Below are 19,739 nucleotides of genomic sequence, written 5' to 3'. Positions count from 1 at the left end.
GAGTTGATAGTGACCAGGGAAGACACTTCACGGGGAAAATTACTCAAGGAGTGGCTAACGTATTGGGAATAAAATGGGACTTACACAGTCCATGGCATCCGCCCTCTAGTGGGAAGGTGGAAAATATGAATGGAAAGATTAAAACAATGTTGACAAAATTGTATTTGGAAACAGGAGTGAATTGGATAAACGCGTTGCCGATAGCCTTATTTAGAATAAGAACACAACCCAGGAGGGATGTGGGAGTCTCACCTTATGAAATGTTATTTGGAATGCCACTAAGGAATGCTGGGATACGAATGGGGAATTTACCTAGTAAAGACAAAGGATTGATACAATACTTGCAAATACTGTCCCAGACTTTTGACTCTTTCAGGAAAGCGGGCTATTTAATACAGACTCCTCCATTGAGCTTCAAAGTACATTCCATTGAAGTGGGAGACCAGGTGTGGATAAAAACTTGGAAGGACGATTCCCTAAAGCCGAAGTGGGATGGACCATTCCTGGTGTTGCTGACCACAGACACTGCCATCCGGACGGAAGAAAAAGGCTGGACCCACTACACCAGAGCGAAGAGAGCCAACTTGGAGGAGTCGGAAACTTGGAAGGCCTTTCAGAAGGAGCCATTGAAGTTGGTGTTGAAAAGGCAGTAATTCTTCTAAAGGAAAAGGCCCGTGAGTTCTTGGCTTGTGACCAATGTGCTGGTTCTGTTCTTGTCCGTGTGAAGCTTGCTGCTATTCCCATTGTATTGACTGTGTACTTTGTATCCACTGCCGGATCCCCTGTGACATTATATTGATTGAACAATACCTGGCGGCATATTTTTATTATCCGAGTCTATCTTCAACAGCTCTCACCACAGACCTCCGTATTACCCCAACAGTACAGAGAGCGCTTGATAATCCCTTTTCTGACAATTATCACGCCGCCGGGGCCTAAAGAAGATGAAACCACGATGCCCTTCCATCAGAGGACTGTTACCTGGACAGGAAACGGGATTTTGGGACTATTGGGCTCCTCGACCATCTTGCAAGTATTTCCTGTTGCATTTTCTAGGCATGACAATAATGATGGGTATGTTACTTTTGGTGGTGTGGGGAGCATGTGAATATCAAAATAAGGAGGGAATAGTAGAGGATTTCTATGGACCTCCCTCTAAACAGAATCGCTCAAAAAGAGAGATAAGTTTTCACCATCATGCGAAGAAATTCATAAACTCACCTGTAAACACCATTTGTATAAAAGGAGGAGGACTACAGAAAGGAGAATTCCAATATTCGAAAATGACACATGAGGGATGCAATCTAACATTAGAAGTAATGGCAAAACAAACTAAGAGAGGATTGGCCTGGTCATGTGAGAATCAAAATGACGGGTGGAGAAAGGGACTTTTCGAAATATGTAAAAATGCAACTAAGAAAGATTTAGATAATGGAGAACCAAGGTGTTATTGGATTGATAAAATTTTATGGTCTAGTAGCTGCAAAATTTCAGAAGAAAGCCCTGGAGATATACAATTTCTCTGTAATAATAATAATAATAAGAGTCAAAACATGCAATTAGGATGGAGTGGGATGTGTAAAGTATTATGGGAACCCAACTGCTGCAACTAAGGTTGAGTCAGAGAACTGTTCACCCTGCATTACCAAGGCTAAGGTGGGTGAACGTACTATCAACACCTTAATATATCATACGCATCCACCCCAGGGATGTAAACCTACTAAAATGGATTGCCTTCACAACAAAACGATGTACAGTTTGTGTACTCTAAAGGGAAAAACTGTATGTTATAATCCCAACACTCCAGTTCGCCTTAACGTTACTTTATGGGCAGGCTTGCCTAAGACAGGTTTTAGAAAGAATCCACAAGGAAGGGGGTGTATGTGGAAAATTTAATCTATCTAACTGTTGTTTACAAATTGATGAAACTGGGGCCGTTGTGAAGCAGTTAACTGCAGAGATGCGGCAATTAACTTATAATCCTGACCAGATATGGCGGGGATTCAATTTGGATGGTGGGGGCTTTTTAGGGGGGCATTTTTAGAAATTGGAAACAAGCATTGTTCATGGTTGGTATAATTTTTATTGGATTAATGATGCTACCATGTTTAATTCCCATAATAAGAAATGTTGTCACCTCCACGGTGGGAAGCATAATACAAGCTTAGCAACATGAAAAGTCAATGATGGTATTGAAAGAAATTGGGGATCAGATCCAATTATTGGAAAGCATGAATACATTCCCTATGGAAAGTACAATAATAGAAAGAGAAAGGTTGAAAGAAATAAGGGAAAATATTAAGAAAATTGCCATATAAGAGATGGGGGAATTGATGGAATGAAATTGAAAAAGAGTTAATATTTTGTATGAACACTAGAGGGAGCCAAGAGAGAGTTTTAGAAGATAACTTTGTAATCATTTAATTGGTTAAAGAAAAACAATGTTAGAAGTTGATTGGTTAAATGTCATAATTCTATATAAGGTAATAGTTAGGGCGTTACTATTGCTGACTGGTTTGTGACCGCCCCGATCAGGCTAGCTGATGTGGGAGTAGGAGGAGTTAGGGAGGGTATAACTGCTGTCTCACTTTCATTGTGGGGGTGGCTCTCCTTTGTGACTCAGGTGAAGTCAGGGTGAGACCCACCAACGCTTTGCAAACCGTTTTCAAATTAGCTTTGATTTTTGAAAATAAAGAAGAATTTTATTACTCTACTCCGAACCTCGTCTCCAGAATTCTTTCAGATTCTGTAAACACTTGGATCTATACATATATTATGCTTATCCATTACAACATCCTAAGTTCTTGGGAAGAATCTGGTGCATCTAAAGACCAGCACTAGTTAAAGAACTGGCAGCTGTAACGTCACATGGTTGTGTACAGTTAAAAAATAACCATCCAGTAATTGGCCATAATTAGTTAGTTGGATGAAGAAAAAATGAATCGCTGTCTTGGATCATACCAGAACCTCTTTTGAATTACTCACTGGTATTCCTGATGGCCCTTCTGGCCCAGGGAATCCAACATCTCCAACAGGGCCTCTTTCACCCTAAAGGAAAAATAAGGAGTCTTTTGTATTAACTGAAAGCAATCAGAATACTAATACTATTATGGGAGTGCTGAAACCTAAATGCTCTTACAGGTTCTCCAGGGATTCCCGGTGGCCCTGGAGTGCCATGCTTTCCCTGTAAAAATAAATAAATAGAAAATCAATTTTAAAGATCAATTATTTAGTCTGTCCTATAATTGCAGCTGTTTTAATATGTATTAGATGACTCTATTTTACACTGATACTGCCTGAGCAATGAATTCTTTCTTAATTATAAAAGCTTTTGGTTCCATTCTTATATATACTATAGGAATGTGGTGGCTCAGTGGCTAAGACACTGAGCTTGTTGATCAGAAAGGTCAGCAGTTCTGCAGTTTGAATCCCTATAGCACCACTTAATGGAGTGAGTTCCCGTTAATTGTCCCAGCTTCTGCCAACCTAGCAGTTCAAAAGCATGTACAAATGCAAGTAGAAAAATAGGAACCACCTTTGATGGGAAGGTAACAGTGTTTTGTGCACCTTCGGCATTTAGTCATGCCGGCCACATCTTCAGAGAGTGCTGGCTCTTCCGCTTTGAAATGGAAATGAGCACTGCCCCCTAGAGTTGGGAACGACTAGCACATATGTGTGAGGACAATCTTTACCTTTTAACTATACTAATTTAGGTTACTCATCTTAAATTCAATGACACTTACTTCTGAACAGTAAAGCATCTTTTTTTTTTTAAAAAAAAAGAAATATCTTGAGATTGTTAAATCTTCTTAGGCTACAAACTGACCCCGAATTCTTTTCAGATGGCATAAATTAAGTGAAGCTTTAGTTATAAAAATATATCATAAAAAGAAGAGTCTTGACTTAGGAGCTGCATGTGTTAGTCCTTCAAGCCCAACATCCAGTGGTGGGATTCAGCCAGTTCACACCACTTCGGGAGAACCGGTTGTTACCTTTCTGAGTAGTTTTGTGAAATGTTTGTTGGAAGAAATCATTAGGACAGAGAACCGATTGTTAAATTATTTGAATCCTACCACATCCAACATCCCAAGAGAAAGACAAATCTTAAAGCAAAACTGTCACTTTACTGTTTTCTATTCCCCCACACTTAAATCAAAGTGAAAATCAGAGCAGAAAACCTCCGGAAGATGAATTGCTCCTACTCCTATCCTTACATGTGTATAAACTGGGTGAAAATGTGTAAAGACGTAAAAGCCCATCTGAATGTACCCATTGCAGTAATACTATAAAATGGATGACAGATAGAACAAAGAAAAAAAGAAGATTAGATATTCATTCATTCATTCATTCATTCATTCATTCATTCATTCATTCATTCATTCAATTCTTCCAGAACAGATTTGCTAATTCTGAATATAGGTGTGAACTTGCTTTTTTCATTGTCTTGTCATTTGTTTCAATTTCTAGCATCAAATAAATAAGGAATAATTCTCCTTAAAATATTGATTTGCTAACCACAGAAAACTTCCTCCAAAATTGAATACTCAACACTTTCTAAATATGAATGGAGATCATTTGTAAGAAGAAAAAGTTAAGGTTAGCTATTCAGCAGTGCAAATAGTTTGGGTATAGTCTACTTCCAGACTCTTTTGAAGATTCATAGTGAGAAGGCAAGTAACGTAAGAGGTATTTTATATTTATATAAGAAATGAGCATATAAGAAAAGATTAATGATTAGGTAAGACAATTTTGATTCTGAACGTCCAGCAGAATATTTGACTAAAATTTCCCACAGTTTGTCCACATTGTTATGTAATGCATGTCTATCAGACTTTACCCTTATTCCAGTTATTGTGATTACTATTCACTTCCACAAAATGGAAACGTCATTATTAAGAACTTACTTACAGGTATTCCTGGAGCTCCTGGAGGTCCCACTGATCCCTGGTCGCCCTAAAAAAGACACACTACATTGCAGTATTTCCAAAGTATTTCTCTTGAGAAAATCCAATGTCTGTTAAGAAGGCTTAATGAATTCACTGAGCATTTCAGGAAACACTGCCCACACATGGTATGATCTCTTATTTATATGGGAAGCACTGTCTGAAACATCCTTCATTCTATTAAAATCAAAAGAATCTATTTGGATTTTTCCTTTGCTTCTGTCACCTGAAATGATCATGAACAATCACAAACATGTAGTTACTTCTATTGAGCATGAATGACTCTCATCTCAGTTCTTTTTTCTGGTGTAAATTCTAGAGAATAGCTTAGAGGAGGAGGCAAATTCCATACATTACTCAGGACATGATACTTGACCTCAAATTATCTAAAAAATCTTCAAGACAATGAACTTTTTACATACAACCATATGTAAACTATATGTATGTATGTCACAATTATTTTGCCATATGCAACAGGAAAACAACGAAATGAAGCTTTCTGAGTGGTGGACTAACAATACTGGAAAAACAGGGTAGCTTATAGCCATGAATAAGGACCATTATTGTGATAACAGTAACAACATGAGAATATTCAAAATCTTTTATCGTACAGTTAATTCTGTTTTAATCTCCTTTTTGTCATTTATTAACCTCACTGCATGGATAGCACATTTTTCTTTTCCTATATTTTTAATTCTATTACATTTAAGGCAATTTCAATTTCCTGCCAACTTGGTTTTTAGAGAACATAATAGAGGAGCCTAGTGAAATGAAGTTAGGTTGTAGGTAAATTATTCCTGGAAAATATTAAGAGTCCACTACAGTAGTAATAAAACTTCTACTGTCCTGGCTACTCCTGCCAAATGCACTATAATGATCTAATGTAGAGTATAGAATACTCTAATAAACCAATTATCTGATTTGTTTCTCACATTCATCACAGTCTAATAAATTGCTCAATAACACCCACAGACAATATAGAAAGATAATTTGGAAAAATTAGGAAAGCAAATTTATACAGGTTAAATCTGCATTTTGTAATAAATGGATAAGCAATCACATGCTTTGTCTTGGTGTGTTGTACTGTTTATTGGTTTATTTATTGGTTGGTTTTGTATGCCGCCCACTCCCGAAGGACTCCGGGTGGCTCACAATAAACAGGGGAGGGAATAAATAAGACAATACAAACAATTTTAAAACCCACAACAGTCACAATTAAAACGGGGCTGGGTGCTTTAACAGCCCCCAGCCTGCCGGAACAGCCAGGACTTAGTAGCTTTACGGAAGGCCGGGAGGGTAGTAAGGGTCTGGATCTCCACGGGGAGCTCGTTCCAGAGGGCCGGAGCAGCAACAGAGAAGGCTCTCCCCCGGGGGGTCACCAGCCAGCATTGGCTGGCAGATGGAACCCGGAGAAGGCCAAGCCTGTGCGATCGAATTGGTCTTTGGGAGGTAATTGGCAGGAAGCGGTCTCTCAGTTTCCCAGGTCCAATGCCATGTAGGGCTTTATAAGTAACAACTAGCACCTTGAAGCGAGTCCGGAGACCAATGGGCAGCCAGTGCAGCTCGCGGAGGATAGGTGTAACGTGGGTGTACCTAGGTGCACCCACAATCGCTCGCGCGGCTGCATTCTGGACTAGCTGAAGTCTTCGAACACTTTTCAAGGGCAGCCCCATGTAAAGCGTATTACAGTAGTCCAGTCTTGAGGTCACGAGGGCGTGTACTGTATGATCTTAGCTATGGCGGTTTAGAAACCAAGGTTTATGGTTAGTGGTTTATAAATCCAGCCAATATTTTTCATTAAACATGGTTAACTAAGCCATGATCTAATGCTATATGTAAAATCAAGTATAGTCTTTTCTTCCACCACCCTATTTTTTATCTGCATTTATAGTACATTCCATTTAGATTCATAGGCCATAGTTGCCAGCCTGGTGCAAAGCATTGCCCAAAAGTAATAGCAGTTATTATCCAAGAATCATCAGCCAATATTTTTGTTATTGCATAGCAAGTTTTTCTTCTACCTTCAACTTATTAGCAATAGCAATAGCAATAGCAATAGCAGTTAGACTTATATACCGCTTCGTAGGGCTTTCAGCCCTCTCTAAGCGATTTACAGAGTCAGCATATTGCCCCCACAGTCTGGGTCCTCATTTCACCCACCTCGGAAGGATGGAAGGCTGAGTCAACCTTGAGCCGGTGAGATTAGAACCGCTGAACTGCAGATAACAGTCAGCTGAAGTGGCCTGCAGTACTGCACCCTAACCACTGCGCCACCTCGGCTCCTGTGAAATTGTTAGTAGGAGAATGCAATCAGTTTTCCACATGTAAATTTGCGATTAAAATTCTACCTTTTCTCCTGGTAGTCCTTCCAAACCTGGTAGTCCCATTGGGCCCGCTTCACCCTTGGGAAAAAATAAATAAAAAGACAATTGTTTCTGATTTCAACACCCTAAGTAAATAAAGCCAGATGTATTTCACAACCTGCTACTTGGAAATGAGCATTTTCGCCCTGCTGAGCATTTTAAGGACTTGAAATTAAAAAGTGTTTTCAGATGCAATATTGTTTTCTGTGTGATGTCTGGCAATACAGTATTTAGGTTACACAGGGGCATAATACTTGTGATTACCTTCTCTTGCACAAATAAGGACTAATGGCCAGTTTAGCTTCTTTAAAAAGGATCTGAACCTCGTACTAATTTGGTTTCCATCATCATATCTGATAAGACTTAATTCCATAGTTCAACTATATGTGCATAAAGTGATTCCTTTTATGAGGCCAGCAGTGGTGGGTTTCAAAAATTGTTGGAACCTACTCTGTGCGTGTGGCCTCCTTTGTGGGGGTGGCTTGCCACCCATGTGACCAGATGGGAGTGGCTTGCCGCCCATCTGAACGGATATGAAATTATGAATTAGTACTTAGGTCGGTCCAAGTAGCTATTCAGAAACACTGGCATTGAAGCATGCAAGTCTTAAAGCTGTCAAGTTACAAGATTTTTGCCAGTGGTGGGTTTCAAAAATTTTTGGAACCTCTTCTGTAGGTGTGGCCTGCTTTCCGGGTCCACTGGTGGAACCTCTTAGATTTGACGAACCGGTTCTACCGAATAGGTGCGAATTTGTAGGAACCCGCCTCTGGAGGCCAAGCTCTCTTTTTTAGCTTCATAAGTAAGCCAAATGATCAATGTTGGCTTCTAGTTTGAAACTGGACAAAATGACTTCCACAAATCTGCTCTCCATCTTGACATAATGTTCTCCGTTGCTTACTTTCCCCTGCTGAAACTAACTATCCAGAGGGGGAGAAGAAGGTAAATGGAAACTGGAAATGGAAACTAATGACAAAAAACACCAGGGCATATTTTACAAATAAGAACTCATTTTACCCATTACATACCATGGCTCCAGTCTCCCCCTTTGGGCCCTGTAAGGCAATAGGATACAGTACATCATTTATTTATGAGACTGATACTCCATGAGATTGATCCAATGATTTTATAGCCTTTTATCAGAATCAAGAATCTTCCACTATCGAATGAATTAGCTCATGAAATGTGATTATTCGCTTTTTCTTAGGAGCCATCATTCTACAAATGTTCTGAGTCTAGGAAAAAATGGTATTTGAAAAATACTCTGGGGAATGCCTTTATTTTCCCTTTCGCTATGATACTTTGCAGGGAATTACTTTGCAAGAAATAGAACATTACAGCAGATTATTTATTTGTTTGTTTGTTTATCATGTTTCTTATCCTTCCATCTCCCTCACTTATCATTTATCCACAAATAACAAATTAACTCATGTTGATTCCATTCTATGAATAAAACTCATCTATCCACTGGGGTTAGGGTTGGGCAAGAAACCCTGTACATATATCTATTATTTTTAATAATGACACTTTAATGTAACTATCATATGAAATAAAAATAGATCTTTGCATCTTCATAAAATAAAATGTTTTCTTTGGAAATAAACAATAACCAATTTTAAAAGCCTATTTTTAAATGGAAAGAATGAGGTTGTAGAAATTTGGCAAACGGTTTCTTCAGATGGAATCAAGATTCCGAACTTCTGATGTAATTTTCTGTAATCATTTTTGCACATTGATCTAAAATTCAGAGAGGGAATCTGACAAGAATCTTATTTTGAAGAATTTTCAGAAAAGATATCTATGAATTACTCATTCTGGATACTAATGAGTCTGTTTAGCAATGAATAGGTTTGATCTCTAGGTAAGAATTTGTATATCGTAGCTACATCGGATAAATCCTTTTTAAAATATAATTTCAGAGAAACTTTAAAATACAATTCTTTATATGTTATTGCTCTCAATAAGTTATTTTAAAAGGGAAACATGTTTACATTTGCATCTTCCATTTAATATTTCTACAATTCAATTTTCCTAATAAATGATTTTAATATATTGAAGAATATTCAATATTCTATGTCAGTTTGCAGTGAAGTATTGAGTGTTCAATTTCTCAAAAATATTAGTTAAATAGCCTAGCTGCACTTTGAAATCACTGATAATAAACTTATCTGCCTTTCCATAGCTAAATATTGATCAAAGCCATTTTTCATTTCAAAAGTATGTGTCAAAATATTTCCCAAAGCAGGCATTCATAGTAAACAATAAGAAAACCAACTCTTGAGAATGTTTTTGAGAATGGCTTTTATATAGATCATAATATATATTATTCTTTGTAGAAACATCTTCACTGCTGTACTCAACTATTCTTATCTTGCTTATGAAACATTACTCATTTCTGTGATTTCTTTGTTTTGAAATAAATCCTTATTTATTTTACTGTCATTATCTAAACTATTTTACTAAAAACATATCTTTACTACTATTCATCATCTACTCTATCTAAAAAATAAGTGTTTATCTTTTTAATTAATTGATCTCATATATATGTAATTGGTTGGAAAAAAAAATACTTGGAAACTGTTTGCAATCATCTCAGTATGTAGCAGAAAATTACATTTTCTCCTATAATTGTGTCAATTTTTTTACAGGTTGATAAGAAACAAGAGGTGATTCTAGAGGATATTTTTTACCAGATTCCAATTTGATTTTTTCATTTCATTCCTTTTTTTTAAGTGATAAAAGTCTGGAGATTTGTTAGCTAACTTATCACAACTTCTTTTCAGAAGTCATTTTAATTTATTACAGTTTTTATTTTGAATTGACAGCTTATTTTGACAAGTAATTCACCAAAGACTTTCTTCTCTAGAAACTCTTGGGAAATCAAAAGGTGTTTAACTTCCGTTATATTTTTTAATCTAGACTTATTTTTGTCATCATTTTAGCAATTGTTTACCACAAACAGATCCTTCTCTATTTTCAGTCAAAACTCTCTTTAGAAAAGACCACTCTTTAGCTGAGGATAGACCAGAACCTGACTCTCCCAGTGTGAATTCAATATCATGAACACAAAAACCACACTGGACTTATATAGGCTTGCACATGCAATACCAGAATGCTGTTATGAAATCAGGACAACTGCAACACAGTGGGGTGCATTGTACACTAGTTAATAATATGTTATTAAAAAAAATAAAATTATAATCTTCATGTTTAAACTCTTTTGATTTTTTTAAAATTGAACATGAATCTTATTTCTAATTGTAAACTGCATAGACCAAGATTATGATTTTTTTCTTCCATAAAAAAAGCCAAAAATCATATTTTTTTAAAAAAATTATAATATCACATTAAAAAATATATCAAAAAAGACACCAAAATGAGGTGGAATCTAGGTACTAGTGAATATTAGTACTATGCAAAATGCTATTCTTCTTCTTATCAGTCCTGTTTCTGGATAGAAACAAGAAAGTGTTGTAACTTCACAAAATTGGAAATATATTCATGTATAATAAGTATCAAACTATAATAATGCCATACTTACAGGAGGACCAGGGGGACCAGCATAACCAGAACTTCCCTGCAAAGGAAAAAAGACTTCACATTATATTAAAATTTAAATCTTGTAAATTGACTTATAGTTAGCTGTTCTGACCCCCCTTCTTCGTTTGTTCACAGACAACAGTCAGACAGACTTAAAAGGAAATAACTTTATCAGTCCTGGCTCACACTGGCTGCGAGCCCAAAAATAAACATAAATAAAGTCTCTGGCAAAAAGGTTACGCAGCAGAATACAAAAACAAAGAGCTCTTATAGCAAAACCAGGTTTACAGAAAGAAAGCAAATCACTTCTCCAAATCTCTCTATGAATCAGGGTTACAGAGAGCAAATCACTTATCCAAGTGCCTCTCACAAACAAACCACAACCGATGAACCACGAACCACGAACGAACGATGAACGTTGACTTCTGCAACCAGGGCGTGGCACCATCCGTCCTTTTATCTCCAGAAGACGACACTAACGAGCCCCAGCTGCATTGTTATTCTTGCATCCCGACTCAACTCACAGCAAACGTCTGCTGAGTCCCAACAGTTAGCTTAGTGCCATTGGTCTTACTTTTTTAAATTGATCTTTTGTGGATTAAGAGACTTTGCTTTATATTATGGAATACTATATGTTTTCAATGTAAAAGGTAGATAGTTCTTAGAAGATCTGCATTGATTTTTTTAAAAAATGTAAATTATTAAAACTGATTGTTTTCCCATTTTGCTATTTTTAATCAATAAAAACAAAATATACATTCAACAATAACAATATACATTAAAAAAAATGTTTTCCATGCTACGAAATACCTGTAGTTTATATAAGCTGCTCATGCCACTACTTTCAGTGTATGGCATACCCTGAAGAAAAAAAATAAAAAGAATATATTAATGAGAAACGTTAACACTCAGAATAAGTCCCAATGCCTTCTAAGATATCAGCACTATATATCATTTATCTGAAGCAACAATTTTTGGTTTAGAAATTTTCCTAAACCAAAAAGCAGGATCTGCAAGATCATCCTGTAAGTTCCCTCTTGTTCCTAGGTCACCTTCCTCCAATTGTCTATTTTCTCCTGGGCAGAGTAAACTATGAGGGATGATAGAAGGCAGAATGACTCTGGCTCGCACTTAGATGGCCTTCCACTTGACCATGTAAAAAGCAAAGTCTTAAAGCAGTTGTTAAGCTCGAAATCCAAAACCTTTTTTTCCTATGCAGTAGCATATTGAAAAATATAATCCAAATATTTTCAAAGACTATTACTGAATAATATTTCTGTGTTTGTTGCTGTATAGAAAGAAGGTCTCCATGAAGAATGAGAGGGAAGAACTTTTGTGCTTTGACTCCATGGACCATCTTTCTCCAGCAAAATATTGTTTCCACTTAACAGAAAGAGATGGTGTTAAGACCAGGCGCTTCTCTAGGAATAAAGGGACTGACAATATTTGATCTATTGAAGCTGTTAGGAAATTAATTCTAATCCTGGATTAGGTTCATTTCTTCCCTGCTACAGACTTCTCCTGATGGGTTCACCGACAAAAGCGCACCCAACAATAACACTCTGAAAAGCACGCCCGACGAACCACGGCGAGAAAACTGTGAGTTCTAAACCGCGCTGACGAATAAGCGCAGAAGCGCGCCGACAACAGTGTGCCAACAGAAGCACGCTCTAAACCTAATCCTAAACCTAAACCTAAACCTAACCCTAACCCTAACCCTAAACCTAACCCTGAACCTAACCCTGAACCTAACCCTGAACCTAACCCTAACCCTAACCCTAACCCTAACCCTAAACCTGACCCTGACCCTGACCCTAACCCTAACCCTTACCTTAACTTAAATCGTGCTTCTGTTGGCGCGCTGTTGTGGGTGCGTTGATGACGTCGCGGTTTTTGCACCGCGGTTTCATCGGCACGCTTTTGTCGTGCGCGCATTTGTCGGGTCACACTCCTGATGATATATTTATCCTAACTTTGGGAATCTATTCCACCAAAATCATACTATGAGATATTTTAGGACTTCAGCCACTTGTAAGAGAATTCAAATTACTTACCGGCGGTCCAGGCGCCCCAGGAGCACCATCATTTCCCTATACCAAAAAAGAATAACACTCTGAAAAGACCTGTTCCACAGAGAACAATAAGATTTTACAGGAATATATACTGATAATACTTGCCTTTAAAATGTGTAGCACAAAGTAAATAATATTTAGAATTGCTAGAGCTCTTTCACATAAAAATGTTTTTAAATGCTACCTCCTATCTCAGTGGTAGTTCCAAAAGTTCTCTGCACTTTAGGTTAAAGACTAAGAAATATTCTAATCTAACCATGAGGACAATTACCATGCTATTTAAACACTTAATTCTATTCTTTTACTTTCAGTTTTTAAAATCTATTCAGAAGAAAAAGACTAAATCAACATTCTTGATGTGATGCTGTAAAATACTATCCGTGACTACTTCACTGTGGGATGTTAATAAAGTTGAGAAAAATGGAGATATTTTATTGAAGTTAAAAAATATTTTTCTAAATAACTGCCACCAGTTCCCTGTGACAAATTGTCTCTACAATGTAAAAAACCTTATGACAAATTGCAATATATAAATTTAGAATATAAATTTTAAAACAAAAAGAAAGTGCATTCTATCTTAAAAGATGGCATTGAGGTTGATTAATCTGTACTATCAAATAAATTGCTGTGGCAGAAGGCACTCATTCTCAGATGAAGAACATTAAACCACAGATGGGTTATGAGAGTCTTGAGAATGCTGTTGACGTTGAAGCTCTCAGAACACTTCAAAACCATTTTTTTAATGAACTCATCTATTCTTAGTACACTTCAGAGAAATTATGTAAACATATTTAAGAAGTCAGTTTTGGGGTTTACATGTTGATAAAGGACCACATTTAGAGGCATAAACTTTCAGCAAAAAGATGAGATCAGAAGTACTACAATTTCTGCTATCAGGCGCAATCAATGTTTGGGCCCATATTTATTGAGGGTCAAGTACAAAGAACTTTTGGAATTACCACTGAGATAAGAGATAGCGTTTTAAAATATTTCTATGTGAAAGAGCTCTAAGAAATGTAGTTATTACTTTCTTTGTATTGCTATGCAAACTACACAAACCACAAATCTTTGAATTTCCATAAAATGAAAGATTCAGTCTCAATAAAGTTAAAAAGTGCACCTGGAATTCTTTATTTAACTAAGAAGAAATTAAGTAGAAACAATAAAAATGCTTTTAAAAGGGTACGCGTGTACTGTGAAGAGTAGCAGACCTTCTCGCCTTTTGTTCCTGGCGAACCAGGATGTCCAGGTCTTCCTATCGCGCCCTGTAAAACAAAGAAATTACATAAAACAAAACAATTTAATGTCATAACATTCAGAGTTTGAAAGCTGTGTTTTTGGAAGGTAGTCTCAAAACAAATGCTCTTTGTGCAATTATTTATTGAAACATGTATTTGATTTCACTTGACATGTCAGGGGAAATAAACCAAAACCAACATTGTAGAGAAACTCATTTTTCACCCCTTTTAGGCGGCCTGCACTGGTTGCCAGTTGTCTTCTGGGTGTGATTCAAGGTACTAATTATGACCTTTAAAGCGCTCCATGGCTTAGGCCCAGGATACCTGCGGGACCACGAGACCACCTACTGCCACCGGTAGCCTCCCACTGTCCAGTGCGATCCCACAGAGTTGGCTTCCTCAGGGTGCTGTCGGCCAGACAGTGTCGGCTAGCGATCCCCAGGGGGAGAGCCTTCTCTGTGGGAGCACCTTCCCTCTGGAATGAGCTGCCCCTGGAGCTTCGTATAATCCCCGATCTCCGGTCCTTCCGACGCGCCCTAAAAAGTTGGCTTTTCCAGCAAGCCAGCCTGGCCTGAACAAAACAAAATAAATTATTGATTATTGTTAATTTTAATAGAATTTCTTTTTAAAATGTTATTGTTAATCTTAATTGGGTTTGTTTTTTGGGATATTCTATTTAATTTTTTTTAACTTTTGTAATATGTGTTTTTTTTAATGTTGTACGCTGCCCTGAGTCCTTGGGAGAAGGGCGGCATATAAATCTAATAAATCTAAACCTAAACCTAAGTAAACCTTTTATCTGAAGGAAAGCAAATCCTAATATTACATTAATATCATCAGCACCCCACCTAGGAATCACAGGGCAACATGTTTCTCAGCATTGGTGTAATGTTTCAGAAGTTCCTATAAAGTCTATGCTACACTGCCTACATCATGGGTAGAACACAGAAAAAAAAATCCTCTCTACTTGATCTGAGGATATGTCTGATACAGCAGAAAACAGCCCTTGATGTAATTTTTCCTAAACAAATATCCAAATAAGTGCAGTGCTGCAGGATAAGCGAAATGCCACCCAAGGATCATGTGCAAACATCTTTGCTATGACTCGGGACTTCCTGACATTTCCAAACTTTCTTCCCACTGCACTTCCTCATATAACTAAAAAACACTTGAGGCAAAGTACTGCACTGCGTCTAATTGATGCTGTATGTCTGACATATTTTTAAAATAGAGTGGCTGAAAATTGTTTTTCTGATCTCATTTCCTTTCTTTTCCTCAGCTTTGACAAATTATTTGCAATGATTCTATTTTAAAATAATGCAACTTTGAAAATATACAACAATGCATGGGTGGTATTTAGCACCAGAGGGATAGCCAAAAATAGGGGGACTTCTATGTTGGAAGTATAGACACCAAGAAGGTATCTAAACCAAGAAGGTTTACTATTTTATGAGGTATCTAAGTAAGCTTGAGGCTTTAAAAGAATACTTTCATACTCCTTCCTTAACCAATTAACTCTTCTCAGATGCAGTGCCCCTAGGTGACTGGCGTACTCAACTTGTTTTATATATGCAAACAACTGTAGTGGATAGAGAATAATGTAGAATACCTTTTGCAGATAATGCCTATCATACAACTCATCTCAGTGTAAGATTGACAATTCTACTAAAAGAGAATTAGGGATCTGACCACCATTTTATTGCAGTTACTGCAAAGCTTTTCAACATTATTTTCTTCCAAGTTATTGTATTATTTGTTTAAATTCCAATACTGTCAACATGTTTAGGACTTATTAGATGTTCTTTTTATATTACAAAATAACATGGGAATCTTTTGCCCATATCTTCTTTTTAGATGTTATTAACCACTCTACATTCCTAGAACTTCCTACTGATCTCCATTGAAGTCCTCAGCAGATCTGACCCTGCTTAGCAGGGAATCAACTAAGATATTTCCTTTTGTTGTAACCTTTCAAGAACCATTACTTGCACTCAATTTAGCAAATCATCTTTTCAAGTCACATTAAAAAGAACATTGAGCGGCAGCTGTCAAGCTATTAGGCTGCAATATTTCACTGGCAAACATAAAAACAAATACTTACAGAAGATCCGGGTGGTCCTGCCACACCAGGTAGCCCTGGAATTCCTTGAAGGCCCTGAAATAAATCAAAATATGTGAATGGGAATATGTGAACTAAGCTTGTGAGTATGTGACATTTGTTTAAATCATTGCCAAGAATCTTTAACTAAATGTATAGAAAATGCAGTTATAGAGCAGTAAATATTTTCTATACACAATTCATTCAGATAAGTCAAAAATTATGCTAATTTGTAAGAAGGTTCCTAAACACACGAAGGAAAAAAGCAGGTACTGATTCAAATTTTATAATAAAACTGAACATACAATAAAAGTTAGAGAATATTGAAGTAACATTAAAAAAAAAATCTGGAAACAGAACACGTTTCGTGATACCATACTTTAATTCTCCCTTTCTGCCTGGGAAAAAAAACCCATTTCTAGAACTTGTATCCTCTCTCAAAATTGTCCTGTGAGGTTTATTCAAAGATCAGTGGAACCAGAAACACTTTCAGATTGACTTAAAGTACAATCCAGCTTTGCTGATTTTGAAACTCTATTTCGTTCAGAGACAATCTGCTGTTGCTGGATGCAGGATTAATTTAACCACTTGCCGGGCAATAGAATGTGAGAACCACTCAAGAGTGCTAGATTGTCTAAGAAGCTTATCAGCTGTGCAGAAGTTTGACTCTCGCTCAGTAACTAAATGAGTCGGGGTGGCATCCTACCATCTAATAAAAAGATTTGCACTCATTCTTGAGCCTCTTAAAAAAAAATCTAACTGCCAATTATAAACCAGCCCTTTTATTTGGATTTGCCTTTTGCTCATGGGTTCTGAAGAGTGAAATATTGTTAAGAATTACTTGATGTCAGGTGTCTTGATTTTCTGCTATTGCTGCTTTTTTTACTGCATTACAAAGAAACCTGTAAGGATATTGCGAGTCACCCAAATAGTAAATAAATGTAATTGCTTGCCTGTGGTGAATTTGGAATAATTCTGCCTATTTTATTGAACAGGTTTCCGAGTTAGGCTTCTGCTATATTAATGCTATTTTTTAAATTTTATTTTAATCTTTGCTAATAGACATGGGAGCATAAGGCATTGATAGTTGTATGCAGATGGAGCTGCATTTAAACCTCTGGCTATTTTTTTTTAATCAATAAATATAATATCTCCCCAAAGCAAATGTATTCTGGTAAGTTATTTGTCAAGGTATACATGATTAGCTCTTGTATGAAGACCCAGTTTGTTGGGGGCAATATGCTGACTTTGTAAACTGCTTAGAGAGGGATGTAAAAGCACTGTGAAGCGGTACATAAGTCCAAGTGCTATTGCTATTGCTATTCAGCTACCAAGTAGAGAAATGGTCAATTACACAATGTTGCCAACACCCACTATCTATGGTATGTTTTCTCTTTTATAGATAGAGGAGAAACAGGTGGCAAACAGAACGGGGTAGGGGAGAAAAGAGGAAGAAAAGGAAGGAAGGAAGGAAGGAAAGAAAGAAAGAAAGAAAGAAAGAAAGAGAATAAAATGAAGAGAAAGACAGGCTGATGGAATAAAGGCGGAAAAAAATGGAACGAGATTTATGGAGAAGGAAAAAAAGTAAGGGGTGTTTTAATCAACTGAAAGCAAGAAATAACCTTTCATTTAAGTTTCCTAATTTAAAAATGTTTCTGGGGGGGAAAAAACACCTTCTCATTAAAAATCCATTTATCCCAAAGATTCTTGGTCATGTGGGAATCTATGAACCTGCAGTGATATTTTTTTTAGGCAGAGGAGACTTTTTGCCTTCGGTAATATGAATAAGAAAAATCATATATTTTTTTGCAGTAGGCGGGGGAACATGAAGTAAATTCACTTAATGAGAAATGGATGGTGAAGAAATGCTTTCTCTATGCAAAAATGTCTTGCTTTCTAGGGCTGTAGTGAGAGGGTTAATAGATGTGGCCCTGACAGCAGTGAGGCTTGTTAAATCAAATGCCTGAAAGCCTAGAATGAAGATTTGGAACATGACAAGGGTAACACTAATAGGAAAACTATTCTTGTTATAGCAGGATCTTCATACCTCATCGCCTTTCTCTCCCAGAAGACCAGGAAATCCACGTTCCCCTTTGCTCCCCTTGGGACAAAGAAAATAGACATTACCTGGTTTATAAAACACATTTTATCAAAGGAAGCAGTTTCAAGTAATGGATGCCAAAATAACACAGCAGAGATTGTAATATATTCCTTGTTCTTTGACTCTAACAACTGCATCATCCATGATGGTTTAAATGCATTTATATGCATATAAACATTTACACAGTTAACTTCGTAATCCAATGCACACTTGGAGTTGAATCCTACTAAATTCAAGAGAACTGTTTAATTTTCATTGAATTGCAGTATTGATGCCGAATGACAGAGTAAGAGAGATCACTCTGTATCAGAGGTGGGTTCCTACCAGTTCGCACCTATTCGGTAGAACCGGTTTGTCAAATCTACCGAACCGGTTAGAAGAGGTTCCACCAGTGGACCCGGAAAGCAGGCCACACCTACAGAAGAGGTTCCAAAATTGTTTGAAACCCACCACTGGTCCTTGGATATGATTATTCTACACTATCATGCTCATATTTATAAAACTCAGTGCCTCTGTGAAAGGTAAGGATGACTACTGCGTTTGTGGCGCAATCAGAACATTGCGTGTGTTGAAGTTGTTTTAACGCAAACCAAAGATGCCTTTTAAAAAACAAGTTTACATCGTATTCTTATGCATGCCAGTGCTGTGTGTGAGATAATTTAAGGTGGTTCTGACAAGTGTCATCAGCATCTTCATATCCGGTCACATGGGTGGCAAGCCACTCCCATCCGGTCACATGGGCAGCAAGCCACTCCCACAAAGGAGGCCATACCCACAGGGTAGGTTCGAACAATTTTTGAAACCCACCACTGCTCTGTATATATGAATTCGCTCGTGAAAAATTTTCAGGATAATTTTGTACAGGAATTCTCCTTGGTACTTCATTGTTCCCGCATTTTCTGTAAAATGCAACATTAAGTATGAAGTAATTTTTTTTTTAAAAAAAATCATTTGTCCGCAATAAATCAAGGGACCAGAGTGTGGGGTCTAATCATATGAAAACGAGTCCAACAATAAGCTATTAGGACTGCCACTATTGCAACCCAGAGAATTCTTGTGCAGCTCAGACATTGTTATTTTGAAATCAGATCAAAGTGTAAAATCTGTGATCTAGCAGAGTCTATTGCCTTGCCCAGATTCCTTTTCTTACAATGTTTCCTTCATAAATTCTGCTCCTGTACAACCATCGCTTTAATTCAAAGCCTCTATGCCATTTCCAGAAGAGCTGATCAACTAGGACTGGTCACTTATTCTGAAGGGAGTGTTGCAGGAATGTGAGATGCACATAGTCTTTTAATCTGCCAAAATGTTGATTATTTCTGATAGTGATAACAATGTACTTACAACTTAAAAAAGCAACAACCTTGCATGTATAATTAAATAAAAT

General features: G+C 37.0%; 1 protein-coding gene across 1 annotated transcript in view; it reads right to left on the bottom strand.

The window, feature by feature from the left end:
• Nucleotides 1-19,739, bottom strand: part of COL19A1 (collagen type XIX alpha 1 chain) — a 178,822-nt gene that overhangs the window by 13,672 nt on the left and 145,411 nt on the right. Inside the window, exons 25-32 of the mRNA XM_032215170.1 lie at nt 18,299-18,352; nt 16,255-16,308; nt 14,127-14,180; nt 12,898-12,933; nt 11,654-11,704; nt 10,845-10,880; nt 3,140-3,184; nt 2,962-3,048 (exon numbers count right to left, since the gene is read on the bottom strand). Of these exons, the coding sequence (XP_032071061.1) occupies nt 2,962-3,048; nt 3,140-3,184; nt 10,845-10,880; nt 11,654-11,704; nt 12,898-12,933; nt 14,127-14,180; nt 16,255-16,308; nt 18,299-18,352 (417 nt within the window). The remainder of the gene's footprint in view (nt 1-2,961; nt 3,049-3,139; nt 3,185-10,844; nt 10,881-11,653; nt 11,705-12,897; nt 12,934-14,126; nt 14,181-16,254; nt 16,309-18,298; nt 18,353-19,739) is intronic.

This window comes from Thamnophis elegans, chromosome 4 (assembly GCF_009769535.1).
Source record: "Thamnophis elegans isolate rThaEle1 chromosome 4, rThaEle1.pri, whole genome shotgun sequence".
In the NCBI taxonomy this organism is placed as follows: Eukaryota; Metazoa; Chordata; class Lepidosauria; order Squamata; family Colubridae; genus Thamnophis; species Thamnophis elegans.
This window is presented reverse-complemented; position numbering and strand designations above follow the sequence as displayed.